The sequence below is a fragment of the Trichoderma evansii genome (genome assembly GCF_050947405.1).
Source record: "Trichoderma evansii strain SZMC 28006 chromosome Unknown GGI43scaffold_1, whole genome shotgun sequence".
In the NCBI taxonomy this organism is placed as follows: domain Eukaryota; kingdom Fungi; phylum Ascomycota; class Sordariomycetes; order Hypocreales; family Hypocreaceae; genus Trichoderma; species Trichoderma evansii.
The window spans coordinates 537,644-560,788 of NW_028145205.1; the positions used below are offsets into that span (position 1 = coordinate 537,644).

The following is a 23,145-nucleotide window of genomic DNA, read 5'->3' on the forward strand; positions in this document are numbered from 1 at the left end:
ACTCCCAGGCAGACAAACGTGGGAGGCCTAGAAGCTGCTCTGGGCGCGGTAAAAGTAATAAAGATAAGAAATCATATAATTCGGGGCACGTAGAGATGACTGGATCAAAGATTGCGAATCAAGGGCCTTCTTTCCTCCGGCCTAGGAGAGTTACAGTCGAGGAATGAATCACTGGCCGGTGTTTAGATTTAGCTGCGACTAGCCGCGCTACTCGTCTGAGGCTGCAACCCAGCTGTGACCATGTCAGCCTAACATGCGATTTAAGCTACCTACCTACCCTTGAGGTGGTTTTTGGGGGAAAATGATGACTATCGAGGCGCAGTAATATTGTTATGATTCATACAATTTCTCTAATAAGCACTTGCAATCGTGTTTTCAAATGCCCGCGCAGGCACTATTGTCTGATACTTACAGGCGCACTACAGTAGAAGATTGAGGAATCCTCATGTTCGTCAGCGGCATGCTTCAATGCACGCTACCTATATGCAAGGCTCAGCTACCAAGATGCTCTTTATGAATATACTTTCCAGGTGCCAATTGTAATTTACTTCCAACCTCTTCTTGCTGATAATTCATTGGCCGCACTCCTACTTTGATATGTACAAGGAAGATACTTCCAATGGGATCCCGCCAGAGATCATGAAGACTTACAAGAGGCTCCCACGGGCAACAGCCAATGGTCGTGCTCTTCACGGCATTTCTAGGCCCCCCTGAGGCCTTGGTGCTGGACAGAAGCTGCCTACATGTACCTAATATGTGCCGTTATGTAATAATACCACCCATGAATCTACCGGCGATGTCTTCACAGCATTTATAAACTCCCCTGAGGCCTACTGCTAAGCAAAAACTACCGAAGCATAATTGTGCCGTTATGTAATAATAACACTTTCAATTTTGAGCCTTAGATCAGTGTCCATGGATCTACTACCTATCTAGTAATGTGAGCGCTGCCGAGGCTGTCCAGCGAACGAGCTGTTTTACAAGTACGCTCCAGCTAGAGCTCAGAAGCAACCCGCAATCAACGATCCTATGATCCACTGCTAATACGCATAGCCGCCCTGTATGCATTCGCAGAGCAGCGAATGAACCTGTTGGCCTATCCTGGAGCCCGGTTTAACGGCAGTCGAGTAATCTGACACTTCATCTCGTCACAATCCATAGAGTAACATCGCGCTACGCCACCAATATCTAATCTCCGTTCCGAACAGTTATACTACCATTCAAGAAGACCAGATGGCATATAAACTAGGCGCAATATTTGATGTATCTGTATGTTTCACAATAAGGGGAAAACTATTTACCCAGTAGTATTTATTTATCTCAAAAAATGTAGTGTCTCCTGCTTGAAAGTATTGGGACGGATCGCACAGAGTTAGGGAAATGTCCCCAGGGGAGGTCAAAAAATGCTGTGAATAATCCTTTTCGGTTTTCGATAAGACACTGTCTTAAGTGACTTAAGCCCAGCGCCTTTGCAGTTGTCCTCTGCCACTACAAATATTAGGAGATGGCCTTGCGGGAGGTTAAAAATGTTGTGAAGCTCTCTGCCAGCTATTCGAAAACTGATTGGCTTAATAGCGCTTAATGGGGCCAGCGCCTTTGCAGCTGTCCTCTACAAGTACAGGTGTAGGAGATGGTCTTGGGGGAGCCCTGGAGGTTAAAAATGCTGTGAAAAACCCTGGCAACTGGAGACGGTCGAAGGTAAAAATACAAAGGTAAAGGGCTAAAATTGCTGTAAAGGAAGCATTGTAAGCTCACCCGGATCATTCACCATACGTAAAAATACAATTCTAGGAAGAAAAGAGAAAATTGGTTGGCATAATATTAGTGCCTTTGCAGCAATCCTCTGCTGGCAGGGCTGCGAATAGCATTTGGCAGATGGCAGATAGAGAGATCACTGTTCCCTGTATCATTAACATACTGTATGTACCCCAGACTCGCCGTGTGCCTGACAGTCAAAGTGGAAAACTACACCCAAAAACCGTAAGAAGGCCGAAAATAGCCCATGACGAGGATCGGAGCTGCCCCGCTCCAGGTGGCATCGAACGGCTTTGGAAGCCGAGTTGTCTGACCTTCCAAAGTGGTAAATGAAGATTTACATGTACGTTTGCTATGGAGGGCGTTTTCTCCTCCACTGCATTGTGATGCTGCTCAAACTAATTTCTTGTCATGTCTCATGATTGCTTCGCCCACAAAAACGCATTGACCGCGAGTTGTTTTGGGTGGTTGCACTTGGGTGTCAGCATTCAAGACGATCTAAAGCAGTAATTGTATGTTAGTAGCATATTGGTAGTGCACAAAATACAAAATACAATCCATGCGGTGAGCTGAGATGGAGGGGAAAATCTACTCCAAGCGCTCCAATCTCCGCAAATCTGGAGAAGGCTCCAAAGAAGGATGCCAAAACTCCAACTCTTGTCCTTCAGCAGCCAACGAAAGCTCGCATGTGCCTCGGCGAGATCAAGACACCGAGACAGGGAACAAGGGCAAAAAAAGAAAAAAAGCGTCAAAAGCGTCCCACAGCAAGCCGCCCATCCGACTAGCGATGCGAGGCGCAGGAACTAGTAGCAATTTTGATTTGCGCCGTTGTCCAAACACAGTTACGCGCCGCAGCCACACCGATCAGCCCTTTGGACTTTTTGGGTGCTCCATGCGTGCTCCATGCGGGAAGCGTCTCAGTTGACTCGGCGCTGCCGCTTGACACGTCCGAGCCTAGAACGATGGAGACAAAAGAGACAAAAGAGACAAGCAAGACTCTTCCGGGGCATTGCATGGATGGCCAGGGCCCTCGTATTGCTGCTAGACTGAAGCTGGCTTAAGCACCAAGAAATCACTGCCACGGTCGCATTCGGAGGGGCCCTTTGTGAGTGGTTGCAAGCGGTAGGTATGGAACTATTGACGCAGCCAGGCCACGATTTTGGCATGGCCCGAGGCGAGGACCCCAGACGCGGATCCTGGGAGGCGTCTCCCTTCCGTCACGGCTGCGACTCTCTCGGCCGCTACGTAATGGAATTGGATCTGCTTTTTCACAGTTTGCTCTTCTTGTTTGCATGTGCATAAAGTGCAGGGACCAGTTGGCTTTCTCTTCAATCAATAAATAGCAATCCCTGGCTCCTTTGCGGCCCTCGTTCCATCTCCGCCTTTTTGCCATTGATTCATCCGGGGAGCGCAGTCTTTTCACGGCAGGGACCTCACACGACCACGATCCGAAGCCGGGTGCACAGTAATAATCAAACGAGGAATCAAAAGAAGCAGAAACAGCAACAATGCGCAGTCTCGCCGTCTCCCTCGCCCTGCTCGCGGGCTCATCCGCCGTCACAGCAGCCTCTGCACCAACATGCGTCAAGGGTCTCTACATGGTCGTCGCCCGAGGCAGTACAGAGCCTGCGGGTCTTGGTGTCACCGGCAACCTCACCACCCAGATCGCCGCCAAGGTGCCCGGCAGTGAGGCTGTCGCCGTTGACTATCCGGCCACGTTCGACGACTACGAGGGCTCGGAAGGCAAGGGCGTTACGGACATGCAGCAGCTGGTCAACGCCTATAGCCAGGCCTGTCCGGATGGCAAGATTGCCCTCTTGGGCTACTCTCAGGTATGATTGATTTTGCATGGCGATGACGGGGTGAACTCGTACGACTTTGGGTCTTATTTCCAAATGCTGATTTATTGCCGTTGCAGGGTGCGCAAGTCACGTCAGACTCCGTTTGCGGTGGTTCTGGCAGCCCATTTATTGATGACAAGGCCTTTTCGACGAGCGTTATGGACAATGGTGAGCTTTCCCCTTTCTCTCTTTGCTGAAGCCGGGATATTTGTTTAGCCGGGCTGTAAGTCGTATGAAGCAGGAGAATATGAAGCTAACGAGAGGAAATTCAATAGTCGTCGCCATTGCCATCTTCGGAGACCCAACCCATGTCGCCAACCTGACGTACGACCGAGGCACTAGCGTGCACAACGGCGTAAGTAGAAGAACCCAGCCATTGATTGGCCTTGCTTGGACGCAGGGGCTTGAGATGCGGTAGCTAACCTGCTTGTCATTAGATCTTCAACCGCACTGCTGCCAGTGTCGACGTCTGCAAGACCTACGCCAGCCGCCTCGTCTCCTACTGCGACACCGGCGACATCTACTGCGACAGCGGTGTAAACGCCACCGTTCACCACCTGTACATTGACCGTTACGGTGACGACATCGTCAACTTTGTCGTTAGCCAGTTCCAGAAGTCCGCCGGCTCCACCAACTCCAGCTCTACCACTGCTGCTCCCACCTCTTCTGCCACTTCTACTCCCACCAGCGGCGGCAGCGGTAGCCGCACCAACAGCACCAGCAGCGGCCCTACCAAGTCTGCCTCTGCGTCAACAAGCCCCAAGTCTGCTGCCAATGCTCTGACTCCTGCGGCGGGCAGCTTGATCTTTGGTGCCGGTCTGTTGGCTGTTCTGTCTCAGATGCTGTAAACGGTGCGAAGCAGTGGATAATACGACATAGAAGTAGTAATACGTAGTAATATTTTCTGTGGCTTGGAAGCTGTTTTTGGCGCATTTGTATAAAGTATATATAGGCTACAGCCAATAATGATGATGAGACATTTGAGAGCTCGTGTGATAATGCTAGATGCTGCTGTGCTCTGTTGTCTCAGCCTCATGAGGATATTGTGCTCTGCAGCTGCCAATCGATATGCATGTTGCAGCGGTGATCCTGGTAATAGAGGTATTGGAAATGCTTCTCCGTCAAGTTGTACCGGGATCAAGGTCCGGCTCTTGAATCGTCTGCCAGTACCGGTCTAGGTATTAGATGCTCCCCTGGCCATCGCCGGACTCGTATTCTTATTTCATCCTTTAGTATAACAGGAAAACCAACCACAGTGCTGCCGCCGATTTGCTGTTTTCTATCAGAAGCTTCGTCTTATCAAAGCGGGAATCCACGTGCCAAGGTTACTATCGTGTCGCAAATTGTAACCCTACTGGAAGCGAGTTCATGCATGGCCATCACGATGCTAGCTCGAAATATGAGGGGGAAAGAAGAGAAGAAAAAGAAGTTTGCATTATCAACGACACGGGTACAGAAAGAATAATATAATACAAGCAAGCTTCACTCTGTATATTACCTATCTCCTTTTTACGTCTTTAGATGTTTCAGCATTTAGCATAAAAGCGACATGTGGCGTTCAATTGGTAAGAAAATAATACGCACTACCTGCCCTACGGAGATCTACCGAAGCTACCCGATTCGAGTTGAATCAAGCTTTTCGATAGTTTACAGCGATGATGACAACTACGAATTCCACGTAATCAAATTCCATGTAATCAGGTAATCAAATAACATTTATCATAACAAATGAATCTTAATCTCCTAGATCGGACAATTGAATGCAAACATCACAGTCACATCACATCTACATGGAACTTTCCGAAGGAGAAATGTCAAACAACTTCCTCATCAGGATCTCTATATCCAGATCCTTCTCTTCGGATGTCCGCGGACCACAATGGCAGTGCCGTGAATCCAAGCCGTGATCCAAACTCACCGATTGGACAATATCCAATGATTTCACGATTTTCTATTATCAATCAGTACCAGTGGCCCTTGCAGAAGCGCCATCTGCAGCGTGTGCAGTTTATGCACCCAAAAAAAAAGTTTAGCGGCCGTTGACTGGCCAGGCTTTGCCCCAAACAGGAAGCCAAGACGCAACTCGGGCGTTGTTAAAGCCAGTCAAAATCCGGAGCCACTCACACAATGCCATTTCGTTCTCCAGAGAAGACGTCTAGAGGAATTCTTTTTTTGCCCCAAATGCTAACCGATTGAGTCAACCATCAACACCCACAGTATAGGAGAATTATCCAAGTTAGCTAATCAGACACAGCGAGAGTTGTCTTTCTTTTGCCTATTGTAGACACCCTTTGAACCTATCGGGAATGTTCCATGAGGTCAGTCCATTCGCCACAACGTAAAAGTCCAGTCTTACCCACCCGACCCCCCTTTACACCCACCACAACGGAGCTAACAAGACGTAAGAAGCAAAAAAATAAGAATGAGAAGTCAAAATAACGGCGTGATTCATACATTGGCGTCTTTATTGCCCTTTTTTGCCCCGATATGGACGTCGCCCAAATCCCAGACCGGAAGCCAAGACTCCACACTCACATAGAATCAGACCCATAGAGCTTAAAAATTGCACCACCAAAACACTCGCCTCTCCGCAAAGGATTAGAAAAAAAGCCCACAAAATTCTCACGGCCCCCCGTATCCGATATTTTTCTTTCTTATTCGGGTTTTTGTGCACCATCCGCCTTTTTCCCTTTTACCACGTGGAGTAATAAAAAGGGCACAAGTGACACATGGGCAGGTGAGCGTGAGAAAAAAGCATAAGATAAGACCCCGAATTGGAGAAGGCGATTCGAGAATGCTGTTGTGGGAACTCAGTTGACACATCGTCTGTCAAATCTTTTTTCTCTTACAACTCTTATTTAAATCAGAGTGGATAGCTCTCTCTTTCCTCAACTGGCCCCTTATTACTCTTCTTCCTCTTACTACTGTCTCTCCGTCCCATATTATACATAACTAGAGACTCAAGAAAGAAAAGAACCAAAAAGAAGGAAAAGAAAAACGAAATCAAAATGGGCCAGCCAGAGCTTTCCGCCGGTCTGGAAAGCGGCGTCATCTCAGGCCGTACCTCCTCAGACCTCAGCCAGTTCCCCGACAAGGTCGAGCTCGAACGTCTCGGTCGAGTCCGCCCAGCCGTCCTCAAGTCCTGGTTCACAGAGGTTGGATTCATCACGACTGTCGTCTTGTCCATGACCATGAGCGAGTACTTCATCGGCGGCTTCAACATCATCCTGCCTCCCGTGGCAGATGCCCTCAACATTCCCGAAAACACTCGTACCTGGCCCGCCGGTGTCATCAACCTCACCACCGCCGCTTTCCTGATGCCATTCTCCCGTCTATGTGACATCTACGGTGCCCGTTCCGTCTTCCTGTTCGGCCACATCTGGTTCATGATCTGGTCACTCGTCTGTGGCTTTAGCACAAATACCATCATGTTGATCATCTGCCGAGCCCTTCAAGGAATTGGCACTTCGGCCTTTACACCCGCCGGTCTGGCCCTCTTGGGACAGACGTACCGACCTGGTCCTCGAAAGAATCTAGTCTTCGCCATCTGGGGTGCCTTTGCCTGTCTGGGATTCTACTTCGGCATCTTCCTGGGAGCTGTGTGTGCCGACTTCATGACCTGGCGCTGGTACTTTTGGATCGGTGCCATCATCGTCTTCTGCATCGCCGTCACCGGATTCTTGACCATCCCACGAAACCTCCACGAGCAGGATGAGACTATTCGCATGGACTGGTGGGGACTCTGCACCATTGTGCCCGGCCTGATTCTGGTTGTCTTTGCTTTTACGGATGGAGGTCATGCCCCTAATGGTTGGCAAACTCCTTACATCATCGTGACCTTTATCATTGGTATGCTCTTCCTCATTGCGGGTGTCTATACGCAGGGCTGGGTGTCCTCTCAGCCGCTTCTCCCGGCCGACTTGTTCCGTCCCAAGTACATGAAGCGGCTGTCTTTGGCTCTGTTCTGCCTGTACGGTGTATTTGGCTTGTACCTCTTCTACTCAAGCTACTAGTAAGTGCTCTTCTCGCTTATTAATGTGTTAACATCACTAACAACCCTCATCAGCATCGAGACTGTGCTCGACACCACTCCCATTCTCACCGCCGCCTGGTTCACCCCCTTGGCCATTGGCGGCGTCTGCCTTGCCGTCGGCGGTGGCTTCGTCATGCACATGATTTCTAACCGGATCCTCATGATGATCTCTAGTGTCGGCTTCCTCATCTCTGTCCTCTTATTCGCCATCATCCCCGACCGCGTCGACGACCATCCTTCTACTAGCTTCCTCTACTGGGCGTACATCTTCCCCGCTATGATTTGCGGCACCATCGGCGTGGACATTACCTATAATGTCACCAACGTCTTCATCACGACATCCATGCCTCGACGTCTCCAGGCTACTGCAGGAGGTCTCATTAATACCCTCTTGTATCTCGGCCTGGCGTTTTGGCTGGGCATTGCCGAGATGGCTGTTTCCGAGGCAAACAGGCGGAAACTGCCAGAGGGACTCTCCCTGCGGCAGCAGTACAAGATTGGCTTCTGGATCGGTGTTGCCATGGCCGGCTTGTCATTGTTTTTGGTGTTGTCGATCAAGATTGGTCAAGCATCATCAGAATTGACGGCTGATGAGAAGGCTGCTCAGGCAGAGCGCGAAACAGCAGCCAACTAACTCAACTCTTCATCTATTTAATTCTTAATCTGGATAAAAAAAAAAGTACGACTGGGTGGACGCATTAATCATTTTTTGGAGAAAGCGGTTTTTGATTGATTATTTTTTTTTTATGTTCGGTTTACTAAAATTGCATCAAAGCATTGCAAAGGGCATGGATTGATATACCACGGATAGATTTGGGATTCAGGAGATACGAGGCACGCATTAGAGGTGGACTTTGCAGCATTTACGAACAGAGAGCGTGCAGACATGAATTTTGTTTTCTGGATAGAATAGAATATATACCTGTATATGAGAATGCTACGAAAACGACATTCGGCATTTACTTCAGTTACATGATTGCATTGAAGACGTGATATGAAGCCTCGGCTGGTGGCGGTTGAAGCTAAAAAGGCTCAGTGTCGGGATTTACCTCCGCACTTAGCATCTTAGACGGGCGCAAACTGCTTCCTTTGATCCGCCCGGACTGATCATCGCAAGGGCGCAGTTTTTAAACAAAGCAACTGCCATTGAAACATTTTTACTATTCGCATTAAAGCATAAATATGATAATTGAATCTTTTGACACATACAGTCGTTAAGACATGTGGTAAAAAGGGCGAAAAGACGAAACTTGTGTCATCAATCATCGTATAAGCGGCCTCACTCTTCATCATGTCTATATCAAACAACCTCATCAATCGCACCTCCTTCTCGGCAGCCGACATCGTCAAGGATATCTGGGCCAGCCTCCATCTCCCTCCTCAAGCCCTCTCATCTCTCAACCTCCCAGGCCACCAAGCCGCTCCCGCCGCCCCCTCATCCTTCAAGATTGGCCATCTCGCACAGAGCTCCATTGCCATCTCAGCTCTTTCAGCATCTCTCTTACACAGCGCACGATCTTCACCTCCATCATCTATACCTCGCGTGAGCGTCCCATTGGATCACGCCCTAGCGGAATTCAAATCAGAACGCCTCTACGACATCGATAAACAGCCCCTAGAAGACCCTTGGGGATCCATCGGCGGCCTACACAAAACTGCAGACGGCTACGTTCGCATCCACGACAACTTTCCCTGCCACGCACTCGGTACACTTGAACTCCTCGGCCTACCACCAGATGCCTCTCGTCAAGATGTCGCCGCCAAGGTAGCCCAATGGAAGAGCGTCGACCTCGAAACCGCCGGCACAGAAAAGGGCAAGCTCGCCATCTACGCCCTGCGCACATACAGCGAATGGGACGCCCATCCTCAATCCTCAGCCACAAGCGACAATCCCATTCTCATCAAGCAATTCGCCCAGGGACCGTTAAAGAGTTTATCCACGACCAAAAGCAACAGCCGCTGCCTCCAAGGCGTTAGAGTCCTCGAAATGAGCCGCGTCATCGCCGCCCCCGTAGCCGGCAAGACACTCGCCGCTCACGGCGCCGATGTTTTATGGGTAACATCGCCAAATCTACCGAACCAACCTGTGCTCGACAGGGATCTCAGCCGCGGCAAACGCACTATACGACTAGATATACACAATCCAGATGAAAAAGACCGCCTTCTCGAGCTGCTACGAACTTGCGATGTCTTCGTCCAAGGGTATCGTCCGGGAAGTCTCGCCTCGTACGGTTTCTCACCAGAGGAACTTCAAAAGATCAACCCGAACATAATTTGCGCCAACCTCTCCACCTTTGGGCCCTCTGGCCCATGGTCCCAGCGTCGAGGCTTCGATTCCCTCGTCCAGACCTGTTCCGGCATGAACATCTCCGAAGCAGAGCACTATGGCGCCGGAGAACCAGCCCGCGCCATGCCCTGTCAGGCGCTTGACCACGCGGGCGGCTATCTCCTCGCCACGGGTGTCATGGCCGCACTATACAACCGGTCTCAAGTTGGGGGATCTTGGGTTGTAGACGTTTCGCTAGCGGGGGTGATGAAGTATCTGCGCAGTCTGGGACAGTATCCCGGTAAGACGGGCTTTGAGAGTCGAGATTTTGTGACGCAGGCAGATGTGCCGACAGAATACTATGAGACAAGAGATACGGCATTTGGGAAGATGACTGCGGTGAGACACAGTGCTACTGTCGAGGGGTGTGAGGTTGGATGGGAAGAGATGCCGAAGCCTTTGGGATCAGACGAGGCGAAGTGGCTATAGATGATCTTGTTATAATCCATTATGGTATATATATACATATATACCTACTTCTCCTCCTCCTATGTATTTCTTAGAGAACATATACCAGACATGATGGTATATACAAGCGCAATTTTAGCGAGCAAGACATTGAAATCTAAACTCCCAACTCATAGACCGCCGTTGAGTCCATCTCCATCACAACAGAATGATCTTTCACGTCAGACCCAGGACTATATTTTTGTTCGACCATCGGATTAGTTCCCACTTCCAAGACTTGTTTCATCTCTCGAGGATCCATTGCCTCTGGGCTTTCCACATCCGTCTCGTCCTGAGCAATCGTCTCCCTTCCTTGTTTACCCCTCTTCTTTCTTAGATGCAACCACATGCCAACTGCACCGCCAATCATTGCAAGGCCGCCTAGAGCACCTCCAACAGAAGCTCCAATCATGACTCTGTCAGTTTTGCGACCGTTATTGCCATCACTCATCTGCGTAGTAGTATTACCGCCAACTCCACCAGAAGCATCCGTTCCATTCTTACCCCCTTCGTTACCGCTTCCTGCAGCCCCCGTAGCATTCTTTGCGTTTGGATTGTGGTCAGAGAGACCAAACTGCCGGCTATCGTCCAAACAGCAGTCACTCGTGGCAGTCTCTGGATTGCAGCAGTACTCTCCCGAAGGACACTGCTTCACTGGAACCGGGGAAGTTGACGCGACCAGATTAAACAGTAAAAGTTTGTATCAGTCTCACTCTTCCTGTCTTCTTGTCTTTTTAATTGAAAAAATAAAGCTTACCGTCCAGGCAAACTTGCGGACATCCTGACCAGTCCGCATTCATACACCCAGCTCTATACTCATACGCAGGGATAGTATTATCCTCAAGATGCGTACACAGGCCATTCTCAGTGCAAATGTCCGTTTCAAAATCGCAGCATTGCTGCCATGTTGTGTTTCTACCTCCACAAGGCTGATAATTATAATCGTAGTTCAGGACGGATTTGCCATTGGGGAAGTAGCATTGTGAAGAGGGTGATGGCGTAGCCTCCAAAACCGGGATTGTAGTTGATGACGGCAAAGATGAAGAAGATAACGTGCTGGAGAGAGTTACAAACAAGATTGGTGCTGTGATGAACGCAGCCGTATTTGAGCTCATGGGTGCTGTCATAAGCACTCTCCAATCTAAACTCATGGCTGTTGACTTTTAATCTTGCCTCACTTTGTCAGATATCTTCCAAATATTGTCTACTTTGCATGAATTCCTCAGTCTGTGAACGGAAAAGAAAAAGAAAAGAAGACAAAAAACAAATGGCAGTTTGACTCAAATAAAGAATCACTCAGAGTTTCACAACAACAAAATATCCGAGCCTTCTTCTCTTCTTCCCCCTTTTCTCACCTTGTGCTACCTACCAACATCACTTTGCGGTCTGGACCGTTTTACCATCACAACTCTCAACTCGTTTTAAGATTATCATCCAGATCCATATCTTTGTACTCCATAAAGGATAAATCTCGTACAAAAGGCCCTTGGCAATCGCTATGGGGGGCCACTCACAGGACGAAGAAGTGCAGCCCCCCTGTAAGTAGTACAGCTTTGTATGTGAGCTGCCGTAGTCCTACTATGCATTTTTGCTTTGATCCAACAGTTTTACGGCTCAGTATCAAAGACCATTCCCTTTATTGTTGCCCCTGCAGTTGGAGGCCGCGCTGCTACATGTGAAATTACTAGAATATGCTTATATTAAGAGTATGAGCATGGGTCACATATATCAACGCTGCTTAACTATCCGCTCAGCAAAGAAATATCCAAAATATACATAAACTCGTATATGATTGTAATACAGCAGCATTCTAGACCATCATCCCACCATCATCATCACCCACCCCTCTCAACCAATAGCCATCCCTCCCCTCCAAAGATCCCTCTTCCCAACCACCAAACACATAACCATCATCAGCCCTCCTCCCGCCACCAGCCCAGGCGAAAACTCCCCTTCCATGGCCCTCACAACCGCCAAACACACAACCGCCACCATCCCCGCAAACAACCCTATCCTCAGTAACACGTCTCCACCGAAAATCGTTGTTAAAAATCCATTCCGGGAGGTAGATACTTCGTTGTCGACATCTTGATGGCACTGCTGTCTCTGGTGTTTGTGATGGTGATGGTGATGGAGATGTGATGATGTTCCCCCACTAGATAACAATGTGCTCGCCTCGCTGCTAATGTCTTCATCGTCATCTTGATCAATAGGAAGAGCTTGATCAAGCAAGAAACCCCCTTTATTAGCAAACAAAACATCCCAATTATACATGTAGTAAGCCAACATACATATACCCTCCTGGGCGTCAACGCCACCATTCCTCACCGACGATGCATCCTCCCCAAATCTGGCATAGTCATTCTCACTCATAAGGTCTCATCAAAAAATATCAAAAATCGCTTGCTTTCAATGTTTTCAAAAACAAAATAAACCAAAAATATTAGATTTTGATAGCTTTAGAAGTCTAAGTCGTCATGGATTGATCGCCGACGCGGGGAAATATTGATTCATCTTCTTGAGGCTAAGCGAGTGCTACCAAGTAAGTACCCAGTTTGCCAGTATGTAGCTAACTACTACTGGCTTGAAAATGAGGCTGAATACAACTAGCTACGCCCGGCTTTGGTCGCTCAACTGGCTTCCAATAATCCTCGACGAGGCTTATTAATAGTGAGCTGCATCTCATTGTAGGCTATTTAAAGCGTTTATTTGTGCCTACACCAAAAACCAACTTCATTTCAGCGCATCAAAGCCGTGATACTTTTGTCATGAACCAAAATCACATTTCACAAGATTCAGCAATTAATCAGCTGCACAAAGTATATAGACCGATAAAAATTATTATATTCATTCCCCGTTCCGCCAGCATGTTCAACATACTGGCACGGCACTTCTTATGCCATTGCGATCCTTTCACTCTCCCACCTCCTACATATGAGTTGCCTCTTTTCCAACTATGAGCTACTCTCTCTTTCCCAAGACCCATCCGTCATAGGCTCTTCTCTCATTTCCACTCATAAGAAAACTTTTAGAGGACAGCATGATGAAAAATTCGGTTCTCGCCGCCTGTGTACCAGAAAATGACAAAGAACTCCAAATTTAAAAAACATGGATGCAACATGGCATGAAATAATGCAAAAGAAAAAAGAAATAGAAGCGAAAAAATTCGGGGAATTGCTGAAGTCCAAGTGATAACCAGAAAGAAGGGTCCTCAAATGATCATCTCATCTTTAAGAGTGCACGCCCTTTGTTCTTTCTTTCATCAGCTCACGTCGCTCCTTATCTTTTACTATAGAAGTTGTCAGCATCTTTCATCCGTTACGTCGTAAAAATCAATATCTGGGTAAACTCACCATCATCAAACACGAGGAACTCGTCCAAGCCTGATCCAGCGGGCACCATGGGCAGGACGGGCACCTTCTTGTCGGTCACAACTTCCAAGAGAGCGGGACCGTCGGCCTTGATCAGCCACTTTAGGGCATCAACCAGCTTCTCAGGCTCGGTGACACGCAGGTGCTTCACACCCATAGCGTCAGCCAGCTTCATAAAGTCGGGGTTCTTCTGGTGCGTGTGTGCATATCGGTCCTCATAGAAGAGGTTCTGCCACTGAGTCACCATACCCTGCTCCTCGTTGTTCAGGACAATGACCTTGACACCAATGTTGAACTGTGCGGCAGTCGACAGCTCAGTCAGGGTCATGTTGAAGGAAGCATCGCCGTCAATGTCAAAGACGAGAGCATCAGGCTGAGCCACCTTGGCACCGATAGCGGCAGGAAGACCATAACCCATAGTGCCCAGACCACCCGAAGTGATCATAGATCGGGGATGTCTCCAGCGGAAGTGCTGAGCGACCCACATCTGATGCTGGCCGACACCAGTAGCAATATATGTCTCCTCTTTTCGGTCTGCTGTCAGGTTGCTGAGCTCCTCCATGACCGTTTGGGGCTTGATCATGCCAGATCGATCAGCTCGCTGGTAGTGTGACAGAGGCCACTTCCTCTTCCACTCATTGATCTGATCGAACCACTCTTTCCGGTCGGACATGGTCTTCTTGGAGACTTGGGGAATGAGGAGCTTCATGTTGGCACCAACGTCACCCTCCACGGCTTCTGTTGCCTGGACGACCTTGTTGATGTTCTTGGGCATAATCTCAAAGTGGATAATACCACCGCGGCCCTCAGCAGCAGCCTGCTTGGCGGCAGGAGCAAACTTGCCAACGTTTAGGGTGACACGGTCGTCAAATCGGCTACCAAGAGCAATGATAACATCAGCCCGCTGCATAGCCGTGTTGGCATATGCTGAGCCGTGCATGCCCAGCATGTGCAGGGACTTCTCATCCAGCTCATCAAAGGCACCCAGACCCTGGAGGGTGGTGGTGACAGGAATGGAAGCTTTCTCAGCCAGCTCTTTCAGGAGCTGAGGGCCTCCCTCAGACTGAATGACACCTTGGCCAGCGTAGATGATGGGCTTCTTAGCAATGTTGATGAGGTCAGCAGCCCGCTTGATGGAAGCATCGAGCTGCTTTTGGCTCAACTCCATAGCGGCACGAGAGGCGGCACTGGGCAGAGTCGGCAGAGCAGTCTCGGTGGGGATAGCTCTTCTCAGGATACCAGCTGTGACATCCTTGGGCAGATCGACAAGAACAGGGCCGGGACGACCGCTGGTGGCAATCTCAAAAGCTTCATTGATTCTCCGTGGCAGCTCAGCAACGCTCTTTACCATGACATTCCACTTGGTGCAGGCACGTGAGATACCAACGACGTCTGCCTCTTGGAAGGCATCGCTGCCAATAGCTGAAGTGGGGACCTGGCCACAGAAGACGACCAGGGGGGTTCCATCTGACAAAGCATCCTGCATGGGAGTAATGACATTAGTAGCACCAGGGCCAGAAGTTACCAAGACGACACCGGGTTTGCCGGATGCGCGGGCATAGCCCTCCGCCATGTGGCCAGCTCCCTGCTCATGACGGGGCAGGACGAAGTCGAAATGTTTTGAATTGTAAATGGCGTCGAAAACTGGGAGAATAGCGCCGCCAGGGTATCCGACTAGACAGTGACTCGAGTTAGCGGAATTGTTTAGCTGCTATATGGAGCCCCAGGTGGGCTGCCGGCATCGGAACCTACAGATGTGCTTGACCCCCTGTCGCAGCATCATTTCGTGAAAGATTTCTCCTCCGGTTTTGCCAATGAATCTAGAATAGAGAATAAAGTAATTAGAATGTGCTCAATTAACATTTAAAAAGAATTGATTGCCATGATGTAAATTTTTTTGTTTCTTTTTGGTATGTGCATGCATCGTAGTGGCGCGTGGCAACAACGCAGCCAAGTAAAAGAGGTGGTCTGACATACGATTCATCCATATCAGGCTTGCGCGGATTGACAAGAGGCTGCACATGGCTTCGATCTTTGTCTTCTTGGTTGAAGGCAGGGCTCGGGGAAGGGCGGACTTGTCTGTTCCAGTCATCTTGTTAGCCAATGCTATTCACACAAGAATAATTGCTCAAATTCTAAAAGGGCAGCATCATAGAATGCGCAACAAATTCTGTAGCCATCTCGTCCAGAATTCGAGGCCCCGGTCATCGGCGACGAGCCGCGATGGATGTAACAACACCTGATCCTTCACGCAGCATCGTAAAATGCGCAACAAATTCTTCATTGGCAACGAGCCGCGATAGATGTAAGAACACCTGGCCCTTCACATGCCTAACCGAGTGCACCCTCCAAAAAGAGCACAAAATCGCAAAGCAAATAAGACAATTGCACTTACGGCGCAGCGCTCGCAGTCGCTTGATTTCTCTGGCCGGTAGGAACCTTCTTCTGAGCAGTCACGGTGATGGGCGTCGTCGTGGACGTGAAGGCACGAGCCTGTCGCAGGGCCTTGACGGCCCTGAATGTCGCCTGGCGACTTCGAAGCATCGTGGGCAGAGCTATAGTGGGTAGCCTGGCAAAAAGACACAAAAGAAAGAAGAAGAGATGGAAAGCTCTGTGCTTCCAATGAAAGAAAGGAAGAGGAATTAAAAATTAAACAAGAGATGACGCAGAGAGTCCTCGCACGTGCGCAGTGGATTCGCTCGATTCTCTTTTTTCTCTTCTGCAAAGAATGTGCAGGATATCGTGGGGAAAGGGAGGAGTGGCGAAAGAGGATTCAAGGATGGGAGGAAAAAAGAGATAAGAGGCCGCGACGATGAATCGGAAAAGTTAGCCTGGCAGAGGTTGGAGTCACTGACCCCAAGGGCGATGCCGGGCAGATCTGCGGCTAGTTACAGAGCACTAGTCGTAATATTCAAGCCATCTACTAGGTACATGTAAGTCAGACAGCCAGAAAGGTACTTGGCGCCAGGCGCTCCATAAGCTCTGCGATAGAGTACCTGCTAGGCTGCTAGGCTGCCACTATACTTCACTGTGGGGGTAAGGGGTTTTTTCTCGCTCTCTCTCTCCTGTGATTTTGACCTCTCCAGCTCTGCTTGATTTAATTTTTTTCCCATTGGGCTGCTGCACGGGCCTAAGAACGCCAAAGCAGAAAGAGTTCAGATGGGCACCGAGGCAAAAGGCCAATCACCACGGCATGCGCTGCGGGGCTGGGAGCCACCGGGCTACAGTGCACGTCGACAGTTGAGGGCTTTAGCGCCGGTGCTCCCTGCAAGCCAGAAGCACTTACAGCGCATCATACATTGATTGACAAGTAACAAAGCTCCCGTCCTAATATCAAAACACTGTAACTCAAGCGCATCGCATAGCATTTCTGCGTCACCTGACTCCAATTTGTGCTGTGCCAATCCGAAGCTGTGTTGATTCCTCTCATCAATTGCTGCCGTGCCACATGTTCCATCCTAATACGACTGTGAGAATTGCCATTACGTGATCCCTCTTCCGACTGCCTTTTTCGTCCACAGCGGGATTACCCTCAGCCTTCCCCCCGTGGCTCTGTCAGCCAGGTGTGAGCAGTCGCTTCTGGCAGCTTCAACATGGGTAATACTACGATATAAGCGCGTACATTGCAGAACCTCCATTTCCACCAAAAGAGCACAGAAACAGCTTCTTTAGCCGGATCCTAGACACATGCACCCAATTGCGAAATTCGGAGATGTCCTCTGAGAAGGAAGACCATTGACTCACAGCGCCTACAATAATGCCCTTATTCCCGGAAGGCCTCATGCACTCGCCTCCGATGCCCTCTGTCTTGTGTTTAGCCTAGAGCGCGCACATGTCAATCAAGTATGGCTTCCTTCCGGTCAATAGCGCTTATTACTTCAATATACATGGTACCTACTCGGCCTGTCATACTAAAGCAGCATTAGCATGCAGGGCAAGAAACCGCTTAGGCTATTCATTGGACGACTGGCGCCATCTTACGAAGTACAGTAGTACACACTGCACTTATACGGAGCTAGGGAGTTTACGGGCACTATTATGGGGTAGCAATTCTTGTTTCTCTGCGGATACAGGCACTGAATATCAGACCCCGAACCGGACCCCGAACCGGATCCCGAATCAGTCGCCATTTGAGCAGAGTGGGAAAAGAGTCTCGTATGCCCATTAGTACAGTAGTTTCAAAGTATGAGTCAATGTTTGATGTATTCCTCGACCACGCCGTATACTTCACGCGGCATGCGTATAATGTGGAATTTAACCCAACAAAAACCTGCGGCAAGGCCCCATGCTTTGCACAGTCCGGGATCCTGGCGCCACATACCCCGTACTATCTTCAATGGATAGGTAGGTACGTACTATGTGCTGCGGTGTAGTACTCCATACTCCATAAGGTACTCTTTAATTACTGTACCATGTACTCCGACATTGATTCGGAATAGGGACGTGCATGTGTGTGTGAGAAGCTTATCATCCCTTTTCTTTTCCCAGCCCAATGATGTCCAATTTGTCTCTGTTGTTTGCTCGTCCCGTCCCGTTCTTGTCTCAGCCAATAACGTTATAGTCTGCTCTCTCAAACCAGTATAGCTATCAGATCCTCCAGCCGATATTGCTACATAATACTCATTACTAACTGCCAAGCAGGCAGTTCCATATTAGATATCTGGCCGCACTCCGCTCCATATATTGCAGCGTATCCCTGGTTATTCTCTTGTAACAGCACAGGTTTATACTCACCTCAACACACTGCCAATCATCATTTCTAAAATTGTCTCGTTTGTCTTGCATACAAGCAGTAGCCCAGGTCTTCATGTTTCACATGCCATAGCACGCCATGTGCTCTACTTCTCACCGACTTCTGGCTTTCTTCCCTCTCGGCCGCATACGAGACACCTGGATCCCAATTCCGACTTCGTCTCTTTTTCGTCACCGTCTCCCTACATAGCGGACACGCGGCTTCAAGGCAAGTAAGCTGACGGCCCGATACGCACATGCCTCATGTACAGAGTACCTAGGCACCCAGTCATATAACTACAAGGTACTATAGTACTCGGTACCTTAGATTAGTACGTACTATCTCTGTGTACATCGTAGTCGCGCCAAATACCATGCCCTTGTTCATTCACGTCCTATTCCCAGACTTGCAAATCTCTACAAACACAGAGCAAGGGCACGCAGCATTATCCAAAAAAAAAAAAAAAGAATCAATCAGAAGAAAAAGGTCAATTGTAGGTTGCTTCCTATTCCCTTATGTAAAGGTGATTTTCACCAGACATTGCGCCGTACAAGTAAGTATTCATGTGTATCTTAATTTGCTTTTCCGTCAACTTCTTCTCCCTCTCGTCCTCTTCCTTCGTACACTATAGCGTAACAGAGAAAAAAAGAGATATTCGCTCCACATAATGCCATAGTAACCTATCCCACCTGATCTATGTAAATATATATGAAATCATGAACGACGCCGGTCCACCGCATAATAGCAAAGGAAAAGAAAGAGAAAAGAAAGAAAAAAAAAAAAGGAAAGGAAATGGTATCTCAGTATCAGTATAGTGACAAAAATGGAAAGCGATTCGATCGGCCTTGCCCCTCCCCGCCCTCAGTTCCTCCAATTAAGTGTACATTGTCGTCCCATTCCGGTTGGTATAAATAGTGGTATATATGTTTGAGAATACAGGAAATCAGCCGCAGCAAGGGATATAAAGGAGATATATAAATGTCGATAAAAGAGTGGAGCGATTCGCTAACAGACCCTCTCTCCGGATCGTATTGGCGACAGAATATAACAATGGCAAATAGTTTGGTATACAGAATCCACTCCGTTCACATACCCATAATCATACCGGGTGGTGGTGTATCAGGTGTCGATTTCTTAGCTGGTCGGAGATTCTCCATGCTAATCATTCGGCTCCACGATGCCGGTCGTTTATGGGGTGTTGGCGTTCCTGGCCGCATCGCAGAAGTTTGGCTCGTGTTCATCGAGTAATCGTAAAGTCCATTCATCATGTCCGGCTGCTCTGGGAAAATTTGCTGTTGTGTTTGGTACGTCGGAATCTGTTGATCCATGGCCATCCATGCTTGCTGCGAAGGGTCTTGCGGCGGCATGGTATACATCAGCTGCTGCGGATGCTGCTGGTGCTGCTGGTGCTGCTGGTGCTGCTGGTGCTGCTGGTGCTGCTGGTGCTGCTGGTGCTGCTGGTGCTGCTGGTGCTGCTGGTGCTGGTGCTGCTGGTGCTGCTGGTGCTGCTGGTGCTGGTGTTGTAGCTGTTGATGATCAAAGATCGGTGTATCGGCCGGACTGTTCATCTGCTTTGGCATGGAGGTTGGGATATCCGGAGCAAACTTTGGAGCATCTGCCGGCCAAACAGTCTCATTAGGGATGGGGAATGGGGTTCCCGGGTGCGGGCCAGCCGCTAAATCGTCTCCCATGATTGTATCGCCGCTATTGCTCATGACACTTGCAGGTGTTGACGGTCGCGTACCTCGTTTCAGTGAGCGGCTGGAGAGCTTAAGCATAGTTTGAGGGATACTCGTGATGCCTGAGCGACTCTTGGGGAGGCTAAGCGTAGGTGAGTCCTCCTCCAGTTTTGAAGCGGTGCTTGGCAGGGTCGAGTGCCCGGATGACTCCAGTAAGCATTGACTCCTGTATGGAAGTTGAAAGTAGGCATCGATTTCGTTTGGCGGTGGAGTGGTGTTAGTTGTGAACGGAGGAGTGCCGAGAATGAAAGCCAGTCTGACCAGGCTGGAGATGTTGGTCCCCAGGTGGCGGCACTCAAGTATACGCTTCAAGTCTCCAGAGGATCTGGCTCGCCAGTGAAGCTGTTGTCGTTTTTCCTTGGGCCATACGCACGTCTTCCAGATTTGTTTTACCTGCTTCTGTCGCATAAGATTTTGCATCTGGACCCGGTACTCCCAGTTGGCAACGTCGAATCCGTCTTCAAAATGTTTGGCAATATGCTCGAAATGCTTATCGCGTGTTGCCGAGGCATCTTCTGCGTTATGGGCCTCGAATAACCGGTCGCGACAAGTGGAAAATCCACAAGCAAAGACAAGTTGCGGGCACATTTCCGTGCGAGCAGCGCTGTTAGGGAGTGCCTTCATTCTGTGAGCTTCCTTCGCGTGAGTACCATAAGCACGCTCAGTTGAGAAAGACAGATGACATCCTTTGGTTCGGCAAATCCAGACAACGTCGGCTCCATGGAAGTTGTGAAGATGCTTCTTGAAATCGCTCTTTCGGCCAAATCCGACGGGGCTGTTATCCAAATAACACATGGGACACTGGTACTTTTTGGAGGTTGGTGTCACTAATCGCGGCGATGGGTGTGATGTAACGTCGTGAGGCTGAATCATCGGGGACGGAACTGCTACGGGCGAGTCGAGCCATGATCGCTCGGTCCCGGTTCCTTTGTTAGCCTCTCCATCGTGCACTGGTTGCATGTCGTTCTGAACATCGGGCCAAGTGTATGAAGTGTGAATGGAGGCTTCATCTGATCGGCATTGCGAGGCCGCCTCCGAGTTAGTCCATGCTATTGAAGACGCGCTCGCGCTGCTTAGAAGTGTGTTTGCAGAAAACGCAGACGCGCGAGCTGAATCCAGTCAGATTCAATTTGAACTTTGGTTGAAAAAGTTAATGACTTACATGGCTCTCCATAGCCGGTCAAGGCGTACAAAACACTCGAAGCTCCATATTTGTGAACAAGCCCGAGAAGTAACTGTTGGTCCTCATCCGCCAATGGGCGCACGGTGGACTCCTCAGGCGCGGCTCCGTATGGAAACATTATGGAAGTGATGGTTATGATTAGATAATTAAATCGCGTTCGTCGTTCTGCTAAAGCCGACAAACTACAGACCAGCTATCGCCGCAAAACGAACAGAAAATTGCTCGTGCCGATAGTTAAAAGCCGCTACCCACAAGCACGTTGGAGCGGTGCGCGATGCGTTACTCTCTCTGTGCCGAGACGTGAGGAGAAAAAAAAAATGCAGATGACAGCTCAGTACTACCACTCGTCGTTAAAATGGCATAACCGCCGCACAACGCGGCGATGAGGGTTGACAGAAAGAGGCCTTGGATACGTCGCTGGTATGAGCGTTAAAAAATCAATCCAGCCCCGTCTCGCGTCCCGCTCACGCTCAAGCTCACGATCAAAGAGTGTGAAGTTGACAGATTAGTACAGCCTCAATCAGTTCAGACTTTGGATAAATATTAGCGTCGCCTCAAGATTGAGTCGTCAGTTGAGAAGTTTGTCAAGGCACTGCCTGTGAGGAAATATGTTTGTGAAAATGAGAATGGATGAACGAGCGACAAAGAGGAAAGAGGCACCGTCGCCAGGGCCGAGCAAGGGGAGAAGAACGAATGGCGAGGGGGAACCAACAAACAGTCGAAAAGCCGGGGAAGGCTTCTAGAAGATCTGTCGGAGAAAAGCCCAGACAGAGCGCCAGCCCGTGCAAATTCAAGCCCACTGCGTCGGGGCACTGTTGATGGGCAACAATGTTGCGGTAGGGCCACATCTGGGACCCAACGCTTGGAGCATGAATCCGCCCCCTAATCCCAAATCCTTTCTTTGCTGAGCGACTGGCATAACCCGGTCAAGTCGTGGAATCCGACGAATTAGTGTCGCCCGTTCCCCTGTCCAGCACCACACACCAAACCCCATTTCAGGAACAGTGTCATTTCTCCCAGCGGCCCCCATGTTGTCCTGAAACACAAGTCGCCTCTGGCTAGCTAAAAAGCGCTGGCGCCCAGCAGCCAAAGTCTGTCGACTCGAGCGACTTGCGTAAAGTTTAGATGGTGGTGTGGGGACCCACAAAGGCCAAAATGGCTGTCGCTGTCGAATGGTGCCCTCGTCCGGAGACGCCACGGCCAACCAGAGGGCAAGCAGCCTCGTCGCCTGACCTCGCAAGGGACAGCCGTAAATTACCAGCTCTCTGGCCCCTGCATCTCACCATGGCTGCGGGAAACAGCGTGGGAAGGGACCCCTGGCCAGTTGCTTCTGCCGTCCTTCTAGAAGGGAAAGGCGAGACATGTGCTGAGGGTCTAATATGGGCGACCAGGCCAATGAGACGGCCACATTGTGCCCAAGAATCCTAGATTGGCGACCATTCAACACAGCGGCATAATGGCGGGTGTTGCAGCTAGAACATCGGCGGCTTGGAGTCGGCGCCGATGATAACAGCAGGGTAATAAGATCAAAGGACAAATCAAGGCCAGAGAGGGCGCGGATTTGTCTAGCGCTGCCGCTTGGCAGGTACTAGTCCGCGGCATGGAGGAGGCAAATCCAAGCCCAAAACCAAACATAGATAGAGTCATGCGACACGCGAAGCCATGCAATGCGTTGCTGGCCCTATCAGCCACCAATCCTGCAGTCAAGTCGCTCTGCA

At 49.5% G+C, this 23,145-nt stretch overlaps 8 protein-coding genes across 8 annotated transcripts; 3 read left to right on the forward strand and 5 right to left on the reverse strand.

The window, feature by feature from the left end:
- Window positions 1-3,263: 3,263 nt before the first annotated feature.
- On the forward strand, window positions 3,264-4,444 carry GGI43DRAFT_378206 (cutinase-domain-containing protein; the record flags this gene model as incomplete). The annotated part of the gene is made up of 4 exons (XM_083202660.1): window positions 3,264-3,587; window positions 3,674-3,764; window positions 3,872-3,951; window positions 4,034-4,444. 4 exons carry the CDS (start codon window positions 3,264-3,266, stop codon window positions 4,442-4,444), a joined length of 906 nt encoding a protein of 301 aa, XP_083065800.1.
- Window positions 4,445-6,014: 1,570 nt separating this feature from the next.
- GGI43DRAFT_3878 (uncharacterized protein) lies at window positions 6,015-6,439 on the reverse strand. The gene has a single exon (XM_083203988.1). The coding sequence runs from the start codon at window positions 6,271-6,273 to the stop codon at window positions 6,061-6,063; it is 213 nt and encodes a 70-aa protein (XP_083065801.1). The 5' UTR covers window positions 6,274-6,439; the 3' UTR covers window positions 6,015-6,060.
- On the forward strand, window positions 6,440-8,679 carry GGI43DRAFT_3875 (MFS general substrate transporter). The gene is made up of 2 exons (XM_083203940.1): window positions 6,440-7,608; window positions 7,663-8,679. The coding sequence occupies exons 1-2, from the start codon at window positions 6,605-6,607 to the stop codon at window positions 8,261-8,263; spliced, it is 1,605 nt and encodes a 534-aa protein (XP_083065802.1). The 5' UTR covers window positions 6,440-6,604; the 3' UTR covers window positions 8,264-8,679.
- A 26-nt stretch (window positions 8,680-8,705) lies between these two features.
- GGI43DRAFT_389588 (CoA-transferase family III domain-containing protein) lies at window positions 8,706-10,640 on the forward strand. The gene has a single exon (XM_083204225.1). The coding sequence runs from the start codon at window positions 8,921-8,923 to the stop codon at window positions 10,382-10,384; it is 1,464 nt and encodes a 487-aa protein (XP_083065803.1). The 5' UTR covers window positions 8,706-8,920; the 3' UTR covers window positions 10,385-10,640.
- Window positions 10,521-11,553, reverse strand: GGI43DRAFT_426986 (uncharacterized protein; the record flags this gene model as incomplete). The annotated part of the gene is made up of 2 exons (XM_083208754.1): window positions 10,521-11,056; window positions 11,160-11,553. The coding sequence occupies 2 exons, from the start codon at window positions 11,551-11,553 to the stop codon at window positions 10,521-10,523; spliced, it is 930 nt and encodes a 309-aa protein (XP_083065804.1).
- Window positions 11,554-12,245: 692 nt separating this feature from the next.
- On the reverse strand, window positions 12,246-13,116 carry GGI43DRAFT_389589 (uncharacterized protein). Its single transcript, XM_083204226.1, has 2 exons — window positions 12,694-13,116; window positions 12,246-12,621 (listed from the first exon to the last, which is right to left on the reverse strand). Exons 1-2 carry the CDS (start codon window positions 12,773-12,775, stop codon window positions 12,251-12,253), a joined length of 453 nt encoding a protein of 150 aa, XP_083065805.1. The 5' UTR covers window positions 12,776-13,116; the 3' UTR covers window positions 12,246-12,250.
- GGI43DRAFT_389590 (acetolactate synthase catalytic subunit) lies at window positions 13,106-16,313 on the reverse strand. Its single transcript, XM_083204227.1, has 4 exons — window positions 15,751-16,313; window positions 15,526-15,593; window positions 13,756-15,447; window positions 13,106-13,691 (listed from the first exon to the last, which is right to left on the reverse strand). The coding sequence occupies exons 1-4, from the start codon at window positions 15,759-15,761 to the stop codon at window positions 13,633-13,635; spliced, it is 1,830 nt and encodes a 609-aa protein (XP_083065806.1). The 5' UTR covers window positions 15,762-16,313; the 3' UTR covers window positions 13,106-13,632.
- A 3,050-nt stretch (window positions 16,314-19,363) lies between these two features.
- On the reverse strand, window positions 19,364-21,778 carry GGI43DRAFT_3960 (uncharacterized protein). The gene is made up of 2 exons (XM_083204919.1): window positions 21,407-21,778; window positions 19,364-21,353 (listed from the first exon to the last, which is right to left on the reverse strand). The coding sequence occupies exons 1-2, from the start codon at window positions 21,543-21,545 to the stop codon at window positions 19,591-19,593; spliced, it is 1,902 nt and encodes a 633-aa protein (XP_083065807.1). The 5' UTR covers window positions 21,546-21,778; the 3' UTR covers window positions 19,364-19,590.
- Window positions 21,779-23,145: the final 1,367 nt, after the last annotated feature.